Here is a 12,652-nt window from a genome sequence, read left to right on the forward strand (position 1 = left end):
ATTTAATATCTATATTTTCTTTTAGTTTAAGTTAAAAATATGAAATAAAATAAAACTAATTTATTACTCACTATTTTTTATTCTTTAATTAATAGAATAAAAATTTGATTGAGTTAAATATATTTTTAGTCTCTTTAATTTGAAAGGATGTCTAATTTGTTACTTAATCTTTTTAGCTAATTAAGTCTCTCTATTGTTAAGATTATGCAAATTTAATCCTGATATTGTCTTTGATGTATTTAAAATTATTTGTTCTATCAAAATATTTGATGAATTTATGATAAATTCATTATATAAATAAATTTTAAATGTTTAAAAGTGAAAATTTGACAAGATTTATTATTTTTTTAAATATAAGATTGAGATTTGAAAAAAATAATCAATTCAATTTAGTGTTTGGATCGATGAATTTTGAAAAAAAAAAATTATTGAAATTTTAATAAAAAATTGAGTACTTTAGATAAAACTAAAATAGTATAATATTAAAAGTATAAAAGCTTAATTAGCTAAAAGATTAAGTGAACTAATATCGTACATTTATCAAACTAAAGAAATAAAAAATATAATTAAGGCCAACATTACTCTGTTACATTATAAAACATCTAAATGATGGTTATTGTAATTTTATTCTATTTTACTTTGTACTAGAGTTGAAACATAAGCAAGGTCAGAATGTGTATCCTGTGAGCAACTTTACGATAGCTTTTTGAATTTTCCACTTGATGTAAAGAACCAGAAGATGGCCAAAACTAACAAAAAGAACAAAGTCGACATGTTAAATATACCCATTTGCATACATCATTTTGTGTCCTATTTAAGGAGACTCCCTGTAATTAGGTACGATATGCATGAAATGTGGCTGCACACTAACTAGTTATTTTCACGATTATATAAGCTCCTAATGCTGACAACATAAGAATCACTCATAATTAGGTTTAAACTTTCACCTCTTGCATTTGTCTATCATTTCCTTCCCCATTTCAGATATTTGATTTGTCTTCTTAGGGTTTTATCTGATGTAATTTTTATTTTTATTTTATCTTGATTATTATTTTAGATTTTGCATAATTTTGCTGTTTTACCTTTTTCGTATTTCATTTCGATTTTTAGGCGTATTATTTCAAGGGGATTTTGGAAAAGAAAAATCCAACTTCAAAGCCTTTATGGTGGACAGAATTAAGCAAAGTTTTATTCTTATCATCAATAAGGTAACAGAAATCCAAAAGGAGAGAAAATTAACAATATGGACTTTGTTTATTTCTATTTAATTTTTAATTTTTAAAAAATTATATTTTAAAACAATTTTAAAAAAATAATTTTAAGAAGTTAAAAAAACTGAATTTATGTTAAAAAAAATTATTTCTTTTATTTTAAAAAATATTTTCAAAAATAGAAAACAAACAAACTCCATTTTTCCATGTAATCTTCAAGAGTGGATACTGCTTCATTGTCATTGATCTTTTCTTATAATGTGTTTTAGTTAAACTGTGTGAAATGTAAGCAATTATTTATTCAATTTAAGATCGGCTAAAATAACTTATATATAAAGTATTTTATATTATTGGTTTAAATTTGAACTGATATAAAATTTATAACTTTTTAAGTAAATTAATTTTTTAATAATAAAAAATTAATTAATTATTCTTTAAAATCAGTTAGTTTATTAATGATGTAAAAAATGAATTTTTTTTATTACTTATTATAATGGATGTAAAAAGTCTTAACTTATTATATCAATTGCATATATATCATTTTTAATTGATGTTAAAAATAATTTTTGTAACAATAAATTGAAATATAGAAACTACTTATTAATTATAACACTGTTATAATAAATTGAAACAACAAAAAATTAACTAAAAACAATTTAAAAAAACACATTATTAACAATATATTACCCTGATTTTAACGTGTTTTGAATTTGAGAAAGGAGTTATTACTACTTTAGTATAAAATAAATTATTGACATTGCTGCTAGTTGATGCAGCGAAGCTTGATAAAATATATTCAACATTTCATAAATGTCTATTAACAAATTAGATTAGTGTCTATTAATTTATGTTGCAGTCAACTCGCCACTTAAATTATATAACTTTAACTTTCAACGTTTATTTTACTTTAATTCGACATTTGACTTATCATTATATAGCTTTTAACAATTTGCACTTGCGAAAATTATTACACGATATTATAACTTAAAAGATAATATTAGCCCTAAAATAATTAATGTGTTGCCATCTCTCTCACTTGTATTATGCTCACTTGATCTTTTTCTTATATTAACGTGAGACTCTTACTAATACTTGAAATTTCCATTAGAAATACCCTTCTTTTGAAGATGAAATGTAGATTATTTATTATTCATCAGAAATTCACATGCTAATTTCCGACGGCTCAAAAAGAATCAAAACTTCAATCTTATCCGATAATAGCATCAAATAAAGTGATGTATTGATTACAATGAGAATTAGGGAATAGGAAGATCGAAAGTAATATTAGCTCTATTATTTATATAATACTTTAATCACGCAATGTTAGAAAAAGGGGGAAAATGGTATTATTAAACTAAAGGTACTTATATTCTTCTTGACCATTTATTTGTACGTACCACCTGACTCATATATACGACAGAAGCATTAGTGGGCAAAGCGATAACATCTATGGAGGAGGCAACTTCCCAGAGATTTCATGTACCACGCGGTGGCTGAATGGCTCCTTCTGCTTCATGATAAAGACAAATCTTAAATGTCTTGAAAGTGCTATTTTTCCAATTATTCAAAAGCTAAAGTGATAATGGAGCCAAAAGTACGAAACATAACCCTCCACTATTATGCATGCTTGTGGATCATTTGCGAAATTGAGCATTAGACTACTTTGCAGTTGCACTTAGCCTCTTTTTTCAACGTACCTTTCTAATTGTAATGAATAAGTCCTATGCGCTCTATATTAATTTGAAAGAGTTGTGAAAATATGTGTGTGGGATTAATTAAGAAGTTTAATAATTTTAACTTTTCGTTCGTTAGTGATTAAACTTGTGTTATTTAATGAAGATATAATCGTATATACGTCGTATTTCATTTACAATTAAATTATTAAAATTAATAGTGCATGTAATATTTTGTGTGTATATATATAATTATATCTTTTTTTTATGTATATGCGTTTTAAATAAACACATAAAAAAGTCAATAAAAGTTATTGTTTACTTTATGAGTGGAAGAAACCGAATTTTAGAAGTTTTCCTCCAAAAACGTCGATTTCAGCACATTCATACACTGTTCATTCGTGTGATCATGTATCATTCGATTTCAGCACATGAAAATAAAAAATATTTGTTAAAAAAGTTAAACCCAAGGTATAGTAAATGTTTTCGATTCAAAACAAAATTATCTCAAATTTAACTTATTTACTCAGCAAATTATGTTTAACGGATTAGATAAAAAATTGTCTAATAAATTTAGAATTAGTTCAGTGTGTCTCCTACATAGCAAGTGAGAAAGAGACACATAAACACCTAGAAGGGGTAGGGTTCATCAATTTTGAGGATCTAGCTAGACAAGTTTCTCCGAATGACCCAAAAGAAAAGAGATTCCTAGAAGTCCAAGCACCACATCCCTAAGGGGTTGGGTACTTGTAATAACTGGTGGGGCATGTGAGAAACATACATTTCCTAGCTGAAAACACAGTGAGAATATGTTAGTGAATGCAAAATTCCATTAAGTGATTGCCACCAACCAAGTGAGGCAACACTTTGAAGTTGGAACAATGTGGACTAGCACCGAGAACCGACAAGCAAACGACAGAATGTTCCTACACTATCCAGTTATCAACTTATCATTGTTGTTAAATGGAGATAAGCTTTGCCAGAGCTAAGAGGATGGAAATTGGAAGTATTGTCTTATTTTAGATGTTATTATAATAACCTAGTGTTACTTTAGAGATATTTCTTATTCATTAATTATTGTAATAAATCTAACACTTGTAATAAAGGTTTTTTTTTAAAAATATATATACATTAATATTAGATAATATTTTAAATGGGAAAAAAGAAACTTCAATATCTTTTTTTGTCATAACGAAATTCTAAACTCAAAATAAACGAGAGTTGATTAAATAATTTGACCCTTAGGTTTTAATTAGCCTAATAACTCTGAATTGGCGTAATTAATTAGTTTATTTATGACTTCTACAAATTTGTTGTGATGTTGCCTATGGAATTTTTATGGGTCCAATAGATATATTTATAAGAATGTTTATTAATAATTTTTTATATATTTATTGTGTCTTTTTGTTTAATATTTTTTATTTAGATATATTCATTATTAATTTAATAAAAATTTAAAATTATTTAAAGAAGAGTAGTAGTAGACAATTTGAAGTGTGACTAATTTTTCACTTTTTAAAATCATTTAAAATACTTTGTTAGTATTTAATCTCTAATAAGGACTAATTTTTCACTTTTTAAAAATATTAGGAATAAATATAAATGATATTCTTATAGAGACAATTAAAATGTTATTTATAAGGACTAAAATTTTATTTAGGCTGAGTTTTTATTTTATGTGGTTATTATAGCTTGACTCCATATTTTGTTTGCATTTTTTTGCATGTTATCCAGAATTAATGACGACTTTCTTCGTTATCTAAAATGATAACTTTTCTTTTGTTAGCCAGTCTAAAGGTTTTTCTTAATGGTCACTTGCTGCTTTTGAATAATGAAGACGCTGTTTGTCTTGAGTACATAAGCTTAGGCTCTGCTAGCCCCATTCTTACAAACCAGTTCAAGGTTCATTTGATGAAGCCCAATTCGTTTTACACAAGAATCGCAAGCACAAAAACTTGTGTATCTATTCTTCAATATCACTGATATTGTTAATAATTTGGATAATAAAAATTATCATATTAAAGATTAACATATATTATTGAAAAATTTTCAAATTTTGAAGTTTCAACTGTTTTATCTTTCTTTTTATTTTATATATATATATATATATATATATATATATATATATTATTTAAAGAGATATATAACTGGTTGAGAAATTTGAATCAAGTCTTGATATTTACTTTTAATAAATTTATTCGAAGTTCTATATGACATTAATCTTTTAAATCGTGTTAATTAAGTTTCTGATTAAAAAACAAAAGCAAATTTAAGCATTGTACGTATTTTTACTTTAGACAAAAAAAATTATTTTCTTTTATCTAAATATTTTGAGATTTATGAAGAATTTAATATACAAAATAAGTCTATTCATTTGATAGTAAATTTAATTCTTTTTTGATAAAAAAAATTGTAGAATGTGAGATTATAATTTAAAAAGGGATAATTTTAATTTTTTTTATTTTGGATGAAATTTAATGTTTTGATTGATGTATTTTGAGAAGAAAAGATTTAAAACAATTGAAGTGATTCAATTAATGAAAATGTTGAATATAAAATGAGAATTTTAATATTTTATGTAAAATAATTGATTAGCGAGACCAAACTTGTTTAATTTTAAAATAGATGGACACAATTAATTAAAAAATTCAGAAACCAAAATCATATAGTCTAAATCAAAAGAATTAAACTATAAAATGAGTAATGTTATTTACGTTATATTTTCTTATTATTATATTATTGATTAGCATATTTAATTATTAAAATAATTTTCAATTATTATATAATATTAATTATAGAACTTAGTATTATGATGGTACTTAATCACAATAGATTAGGTCATTCACTTGTACTCGACGAAGAGTTTTAATTTGCTCTCTTATCTATACAAATTATTTTTCATTAGACAACTTGTGTGTGCATTGTGTGATTGAACACGTTATATTAATTCTGTAGTTTATACAATAATATACTCTTACGAATAATTTTATAACAATTTTTTTATCTCTAGTTTATGCATATTTAATCGCGTAAAGCATATAATTAAATTTTTAGATTGGTAAAAAAATATTTTAAAAATATTGATCATATAAAAAAATAAGTATAGTATATACTAGCATATATAAATTGATTTATCCCAGTATGTGTAACATATGATTTATATTTTTGTATTTAGACCATAAATATTCTTTACAAAAGACAATTAATCTTTCTCAAGCCAAAAATATTTTATATCATCTTATAATATTTTGTAATAACTTCATAATATTTATAGTATTTTATACTTTTTAATAATTTAGGCAAAGAAGTATTGCAGATAAGGAGTGCACCTTGTGAAAAACAGAGAGAAAGCAAAACAATGTTATTATGTAATTCTAGTGTTGGAAAATAAAAGATAGTAAAAGTTATTATTGTCAACTTAGAGATGAAAAAAATAATTTTTATTTTAAATAAAAATATTTATAATAAAAGATATAGAATAATAAATTAACATAAATTTGATATATTAATAGTTTGTTCATTATTATAAATAATATATGATTCACTTAATTTAAATTAAAAAATACTTTTTTCTCTAAAATCACTTCTTAAACAACTCTTTAAACGCCTCCATTGGTACGAGTCGTACTTTTTCCTCAATGATTTTAGATGTTGAAATTTCTTAGTTATTTCGCGTAGCATATAAATCAAAGACTACATCACAATCACTGTCATTGGCCGTAGACTCCCCGGTGATATGTCAGATAATATAAGCAAACATTCAGGGAATCAAATCCATTGTTTTCTATAAATCGATTAAATGTCAATTTGCAGTTATTGTTTTATTTCAATGTGCTTAATTTGAATAAATGTTTTAATAAATAATTATAAAAAAGAAACAAACAATTCAAATAAATGTTTTATTCCTATTGTAAAGAATAAAATTAAATGTTGAAAATTCAGTTTGGTACCCACACATTCCGACTTTCCAACGTCAATCTTAAGATTTTATTTTATTTTAACATTGAAAAGTTAGTTAAAAAAAGAGTTCTTATAGCACTAAAACAACTGAGTTCTTAATGTTATTTTACTATTCGAAACACAGTTTGGAATTTGATGTTTACTAAGCCAATATCATATATGTTTCTTTTTTATTTTTTTTTATTTTTTATCATGTATCTAAGCTTTAACGAGACCTATTGATAAGTCTATAATTAAGCTTTATTTTATTGTCCATATATTCATATTTGACCGTTATTTTATTTAAATTTTACACTAATTTATATATTAATTATGTAATTTAGTATAAAGATACCACAAGTAGACTTTGGGTACATTTTGGACCAAAATTAATAAAAAAAAAATTAGAGTTTTGCAACTGTCAGCACTCCCAGACCCTTTCAACAAGCACAAGGTGCTTCGAGCCCATGCTCGTGCTTAAGGTTTTGCACGACCATACTTATATGCGAGAAGTCCAATTATGATGAGTCTTTAGGGTTTCCAAACCTTATTAAGAGGGAGATCTCATGTATCGTAGGGAAGACATTTTTTACATTTTGGCTTTTGCTCTTTAATACACCCTTTTACCCTGTCTCTCTTTGAAGGAATCTTTGGCATATTCTTGGTGAGATTTAGAGTTTCGAACGACCGTACTTGAAGACTGGGAACTCATCTCATTCTAGTCTGTTTTTCTCTATAGATTTGTTTATGATTGTTTTAGTTCTTTCCTTTAACATAAGTAACTAAGTCCATAGCTAGGGCTATGAGAATCATTGTTTATGAATTTATGAAATTTTGATATTTGAATCTAAATTTGATTTTCGTTTTGTAATTAGAGTTTATCCTATTGCCTTTCTGTCTTAATCCTAATTAATTATATCGTCAGACAATCGTACCTCAGTTAATTAATAGGTTTATAGGGTAAAATGAGACAAAAAAATTAGGTAGACCAAATTAATCTTTCTCTTCTAATCATTATTAAATTAATAAGTTCATAAGTTCCTTAAACTTTCTTAAATTGATGTCTTGCATGACCATTAGAGATGTTAATTTAGAGAAAAGAATAGTAATATTGCATGACCATTGAGTATTAATAATATTCGTATGAATTATTAGTAATTACAAATAAATCAAATTTAGAGTTAAACAGAAAAATAACATAAATGATTGAATGAGAAAACTCATGTCCTAGATTTTTCTCTGATAAATTTAACTAAGACGTGCATTATATTTTTTACTTTTACTTTTATAATTGATTTTATAAATTTTTATTTTAATTAATCTCGTATCTTTGAATCTTAAACAATTAAATTAGAAAATTCTTAATAATTGAAAATTAATTTTTGTGAGTCAATATTTTGAAAACTTAATTTAAGAAATTTTTTATTACTACTCGATAGGTACACTTGCCCTCCAAACACTATTGATCAGAAATTTAAAAAAAATATTATCTTAAAATTATAAAATAAATTTAATGCATATTTTTAGTAATCGTTTAAAGTATTTAATGAGATGTATTTAATAATTCTTCATATTTACTTTTGATACTAAAAAATTATTATTCTTTTGATTAATTTTTTTAGACGAGTGTATATAGAAAAAATAAATAATATATGTGTTATTACTTTAACTTTTATTTATAAGAAAAAAATTATCAATAATGTTTTTGAAATATAAAAAATAAAATCTTTTTTTATACATTAGTTACTGATGTATTCATTTATTTAATATATAATATACTAATTTAACTATTTAATATTATAAATATTTATTAAATAGAATATAAATATATGATATATAATATTTTTATTTATTTTAATAAATTAAGTAATTTGTTTCTTATAAACCGAATATAACGTTAAAATAATTTTTAATAATTTAAATAACAGAATAAAAAAAATAACAGAACTGGTCGTAGTATTGGATATTGATTTAGTAGTAAAATATACAACTATTCGAAATTGGGCCTACGCACATCACTGCTTTAGATATTTTGAAGATACATTTTGTATGTGCCGCATCCACCATCCTATATTCCTTTTTAGATTATAGAAAGATGAATTTCTCTGCTCTCTCTATCGACACATTGCTTAATTTGGCGATGTGAGGCAACACCAAATCAATCATCACTTCCATATCCTTCCCATAACCTTTTTATATTTTTATACACATCAAGCATAGTTGGCCTCATCTGTGGAGACATCTGTATGCAGTCAATTGCAATCTTGACTAGACAAGAGATTTCTTCGTCGAATCCTTTTCCTAATAGAGATTCATCAATGACGTTACAAAATCCATTCATTTGAATACACTTGTTTCCCGTGATCAGTTGCAAAAGAACAATTCCGAAATCATAGACGTCCTTCTTTGCTAGCTTATTATTGTTTCCTTTGATGAATTTAGCATTTGTAAAATTCGATAATTTGGGCTCAAAATTCTGATCCAGCAAAACATGCTCTGAGCTTATACCTTGATGGAGTATCTGCCAATTGCAGCTATGGTGGAGACCAGATAAAACCCTTGACAACCCAAGTGCTATTTTAAGCCTTATTGGCCATTCCAATGGAAAGGCTTCATTTTGCAAAGGATACAAGCAATCAGATAGTTTACCATTTGTCATGAACTCATACACTAGGATCCTTTGCTTTCTTTCTGTGCAAAACCCAAGAAGACCTACTATGTTTCTATGTTTGAATCTCCCAAGAATCATGATTTCTTTAGCAAACTTTGTTTCAAATAGTTGAGAATCGTATAGTCTCTTCACTGCCACTAGGGGGGCATTAACAAGCTTGGCCTTATACATCATCCCTGTCTTTCCCATCCCAATAACATTGATCATGTTGAAGTAATCAGTTGCCTCACACAGTTCGGTGAAGCTCACACTAGATATTAACTTGTCCAGTGCTCTAGAAACCTGTTTATGCATAAAAGTTAAAACATTATGTTATACCAAATCATTTGCACTATGTTTGTTTCAAACATAAAAATAAATAAAATGCCCCGTTTCCTCAGAAATTTGGTTGAAATGGCGTAAATGTGCTTCAAATGAATAGTTATTTGTTTACAAATCTACGTTAAATTCTCTTTAATTCTGCATTTAAAATGTTTTGAGGCATGTGCTTATGTATATCAATATATCTAACATACTCATTAGTACTTGATTAAATTATTTCTGAATTCTAAACTTAAATCGATTGGTTTACAGTTTCTTTCCCCCAAATATAATCCTTCTGTTAAACTCCTGTCAAGCATGAATGTTATTTTCCCTCGTGGTAGCTACGCAATTCCATGAAATCACCTGAAGAAAGATTTTCTGTTGGTCTTATCTTTGGTCAGTTATCTCGGTTGGTCAGGGTTAAATGCCTAGAAGTTTCATCTCTAATAAAAACCTTCCATTTCTAATTCCTTATTTTAATAACCAACATCACCTTTTTAATTTTGATAATAAAAAGAAACACATAATGTAATGCATTTAAGGCTTCTTCAAAAGAAAAGGGCAATTATCTTCAATTTACCAACACAGGGTTTCCTTTCCTGAGCAACGACAAAGGGAGCAGGTTGGGCACTTGATTGGCGTCATGGATCTTCTTACTCCTACCCGCGTTGGAAGATGTGAAACTTGCGTTGCTCTTCTTCTGTTGTGCCCAAGGCACACAGAAATACATAAGAGCAATTGTGACCCATGTTGCTGAAAACACATAACCAAAGGCAAAAGTGTACCAAAATGATCGATCAAATAAACTGTTATCAGCAGTTTCTTGTGTTCCTCCATAGAGTTCAATGCTACCAGCGTTGCTCATCCTCGAGCCGGTGAGCATTGACCACAAGATGTGTAGAAAAACGCTGAAAACTCTTGTTCTAAAAAGTACTTCCATAGTGAAATTTTCGTTATGTAGGGTCAAGGGAAAATGAACAATAGAAACGTAGTTCATTTTGCAAATCTTCAATAGATATTATATTTTTAAAATATAAATAAATATCAAAATTTTAATAATATGTCTAAAAGTATTAAAATTATATAAAATTTAATATGCATAATTATCATAATAATATAAAATAATTGAATTAATTAATCTTATATTTTATAAAAAATTATTAAGAAATATATTCGATTATGTTGGGTTTTACTAACAAGCTCACCACCCGTAAAAATTTATTTAATTAGAAATAACATAAAAGTTAAAGATTTAAATATATTTAAAATCTATTATATTTCAATTTTGATAAAAAAAATTTAATTTTATATTTATATTTTAAAAATTATTAATTTTATTTCTACTCACTATTAGAAGATAACATTATTTTAATTTAAATGTTAATATATATTAATTTTTGTACAACATATTACTTTTAGCAGAATTACATCACTGAAAGAAATTGAAATTGATAATTAAAAAAAAGACTAAAATAAAAAGTTTTAAAATATAATGTATTTTTTAGAAAATAACAAATATATTTAACCCAAAATAAAAGCAATAGGACTACACCTCAGTCTAATAACGTGTGCACGTGATTGATATTCACGTAATGGGACCCTTACTGCAAAACGCAAATACGCGTAAGTCTGAGACCAAGTCATGAGTCACAAAATTAAAACGACAAATTGAAGGCCAACCAGTGAAGCAATCAGTTTCGCGTAGAAGTTTTAATGTTTTATATTACTTTTTAATCATCTCTCTAATAATTAGTATATAAATAAATATTGAATATTTTGCTTCATATAATTTAATATAGATATTTTTATAATTTTAATCATCGTGTTTTTTTTTCTTTAAAATATTTTTTATAATTTATTTTTATTTCCTGAAACATAGAAAATCACCTATAATTAAGAGTTTAATAAAAACTCAAAATTTATATACGCAGAGAAAAAAAATTAATATTTATTCAAAAAAATAAAAATATACTTATATAAAATTAAAATAAATATAATTTTATAAATTTAAATATTATTTTATTAATAAAATAATTTTTTCTTTACTTATAAATAATAATTATTTTTAAAATCTCAGAATAATAGAATTTAGAAGTTAATATTTCATTAAGTGCATCATATCTACTACTACCATTGCATATTAGAAAATGTTATATTTGTTATTAGGAAGAGATATTTTTAAGTTTTTTTTTTTTAAATGTTTTAGAGTATATTTTAGATAATAGTACAAATAAAGAAGTAATACTGTAAGGAGTAAGTGCCTTGTAGAAAAAGCAAGCAGAGAATCCTACCACAAGGTGTTATGTCATTCCAGTGTTGGATACTTCAAAGACTCGAGTCTTGCCAATTTTTACACTCAAATTTGTTCAATTTACAGATGAAAAAATAATAATTTTATTTTAGTAATCTTTATAATAAAAGGTATATAATATTATATTAATATAAATTTAAAATATTAATAATTTATTAATCATTATAAATAATATATAATTGATTTAAATATAAAAAATTAATTTCCTCTAAACTGACCTATCAAACAACACTTCTCCATTGACGAGTGAGTCGTAGTTTCTCCTCATCATTTATTTTGATATTGAAATTTCTTAGTTGCTTCGTGTAGACTCCTTCCCCCGGGGATCCAGATTCTCAGTACTTATAATTGTTAATATTTTAGCTTTCAATATATTCAGTTATTAATATTTTATTCTTACCATTACTTAAATGTTGATTGCCTTAACAAATAAATTGACTAGCATGTTAAGTATCGTTGAACATAATACCTAATAGTTAATATTGACGTAAAAAATCTCTAATCAATAAATTTAGTCTTCACAAAATTTTAAATCTAAAGATTA

General features: G+C 25.3%; 1 protein-coding gene across 1 annotated transcript; it reads right to left on the reverse strand.

Annotated features, from left to right (window-relative positions):
* Positions 1-8,981: 8,981 nt before the first annotated feature.
* On the reverse strand, positions 8,982-10,662 carry LOC113859924 (probably inactive leucine-rich repeat receptor-like protein kinase At5g48380). The gene is made up of 2 exons (XM_027492582.1): positions 10,378-10,662; positions 8,982-9,776 (listed from the first exon to the last, which is right to left on the reverse strand). The coding sequence occupies exons 1-2, from the start codon at positions 10,660-10,662 to the stop codon at positions 8,982-8,984; spliced, it is 1,080 nt and encodes a 359-aa protein (XP_027348383.1).
* Between the last annotated feature and the right edge of the window lie 1,990 nt (positions 10,663-12,652).

Source organism: Abrus precatorius, unplaced genomic scaffold (genome assembly GCF_003935025.1).
Source record: "Abrus precatorius isolate BTA unplaced genomic scaffold, Abrus_2018 Scaffold2, whole genome shotgun sequence".
NCBI lineage: Eukaryota > Viridiplantae > Streptophyta > Magnoliopsida > Fabales > Fabaceae > Abrus > Abrus precatorius.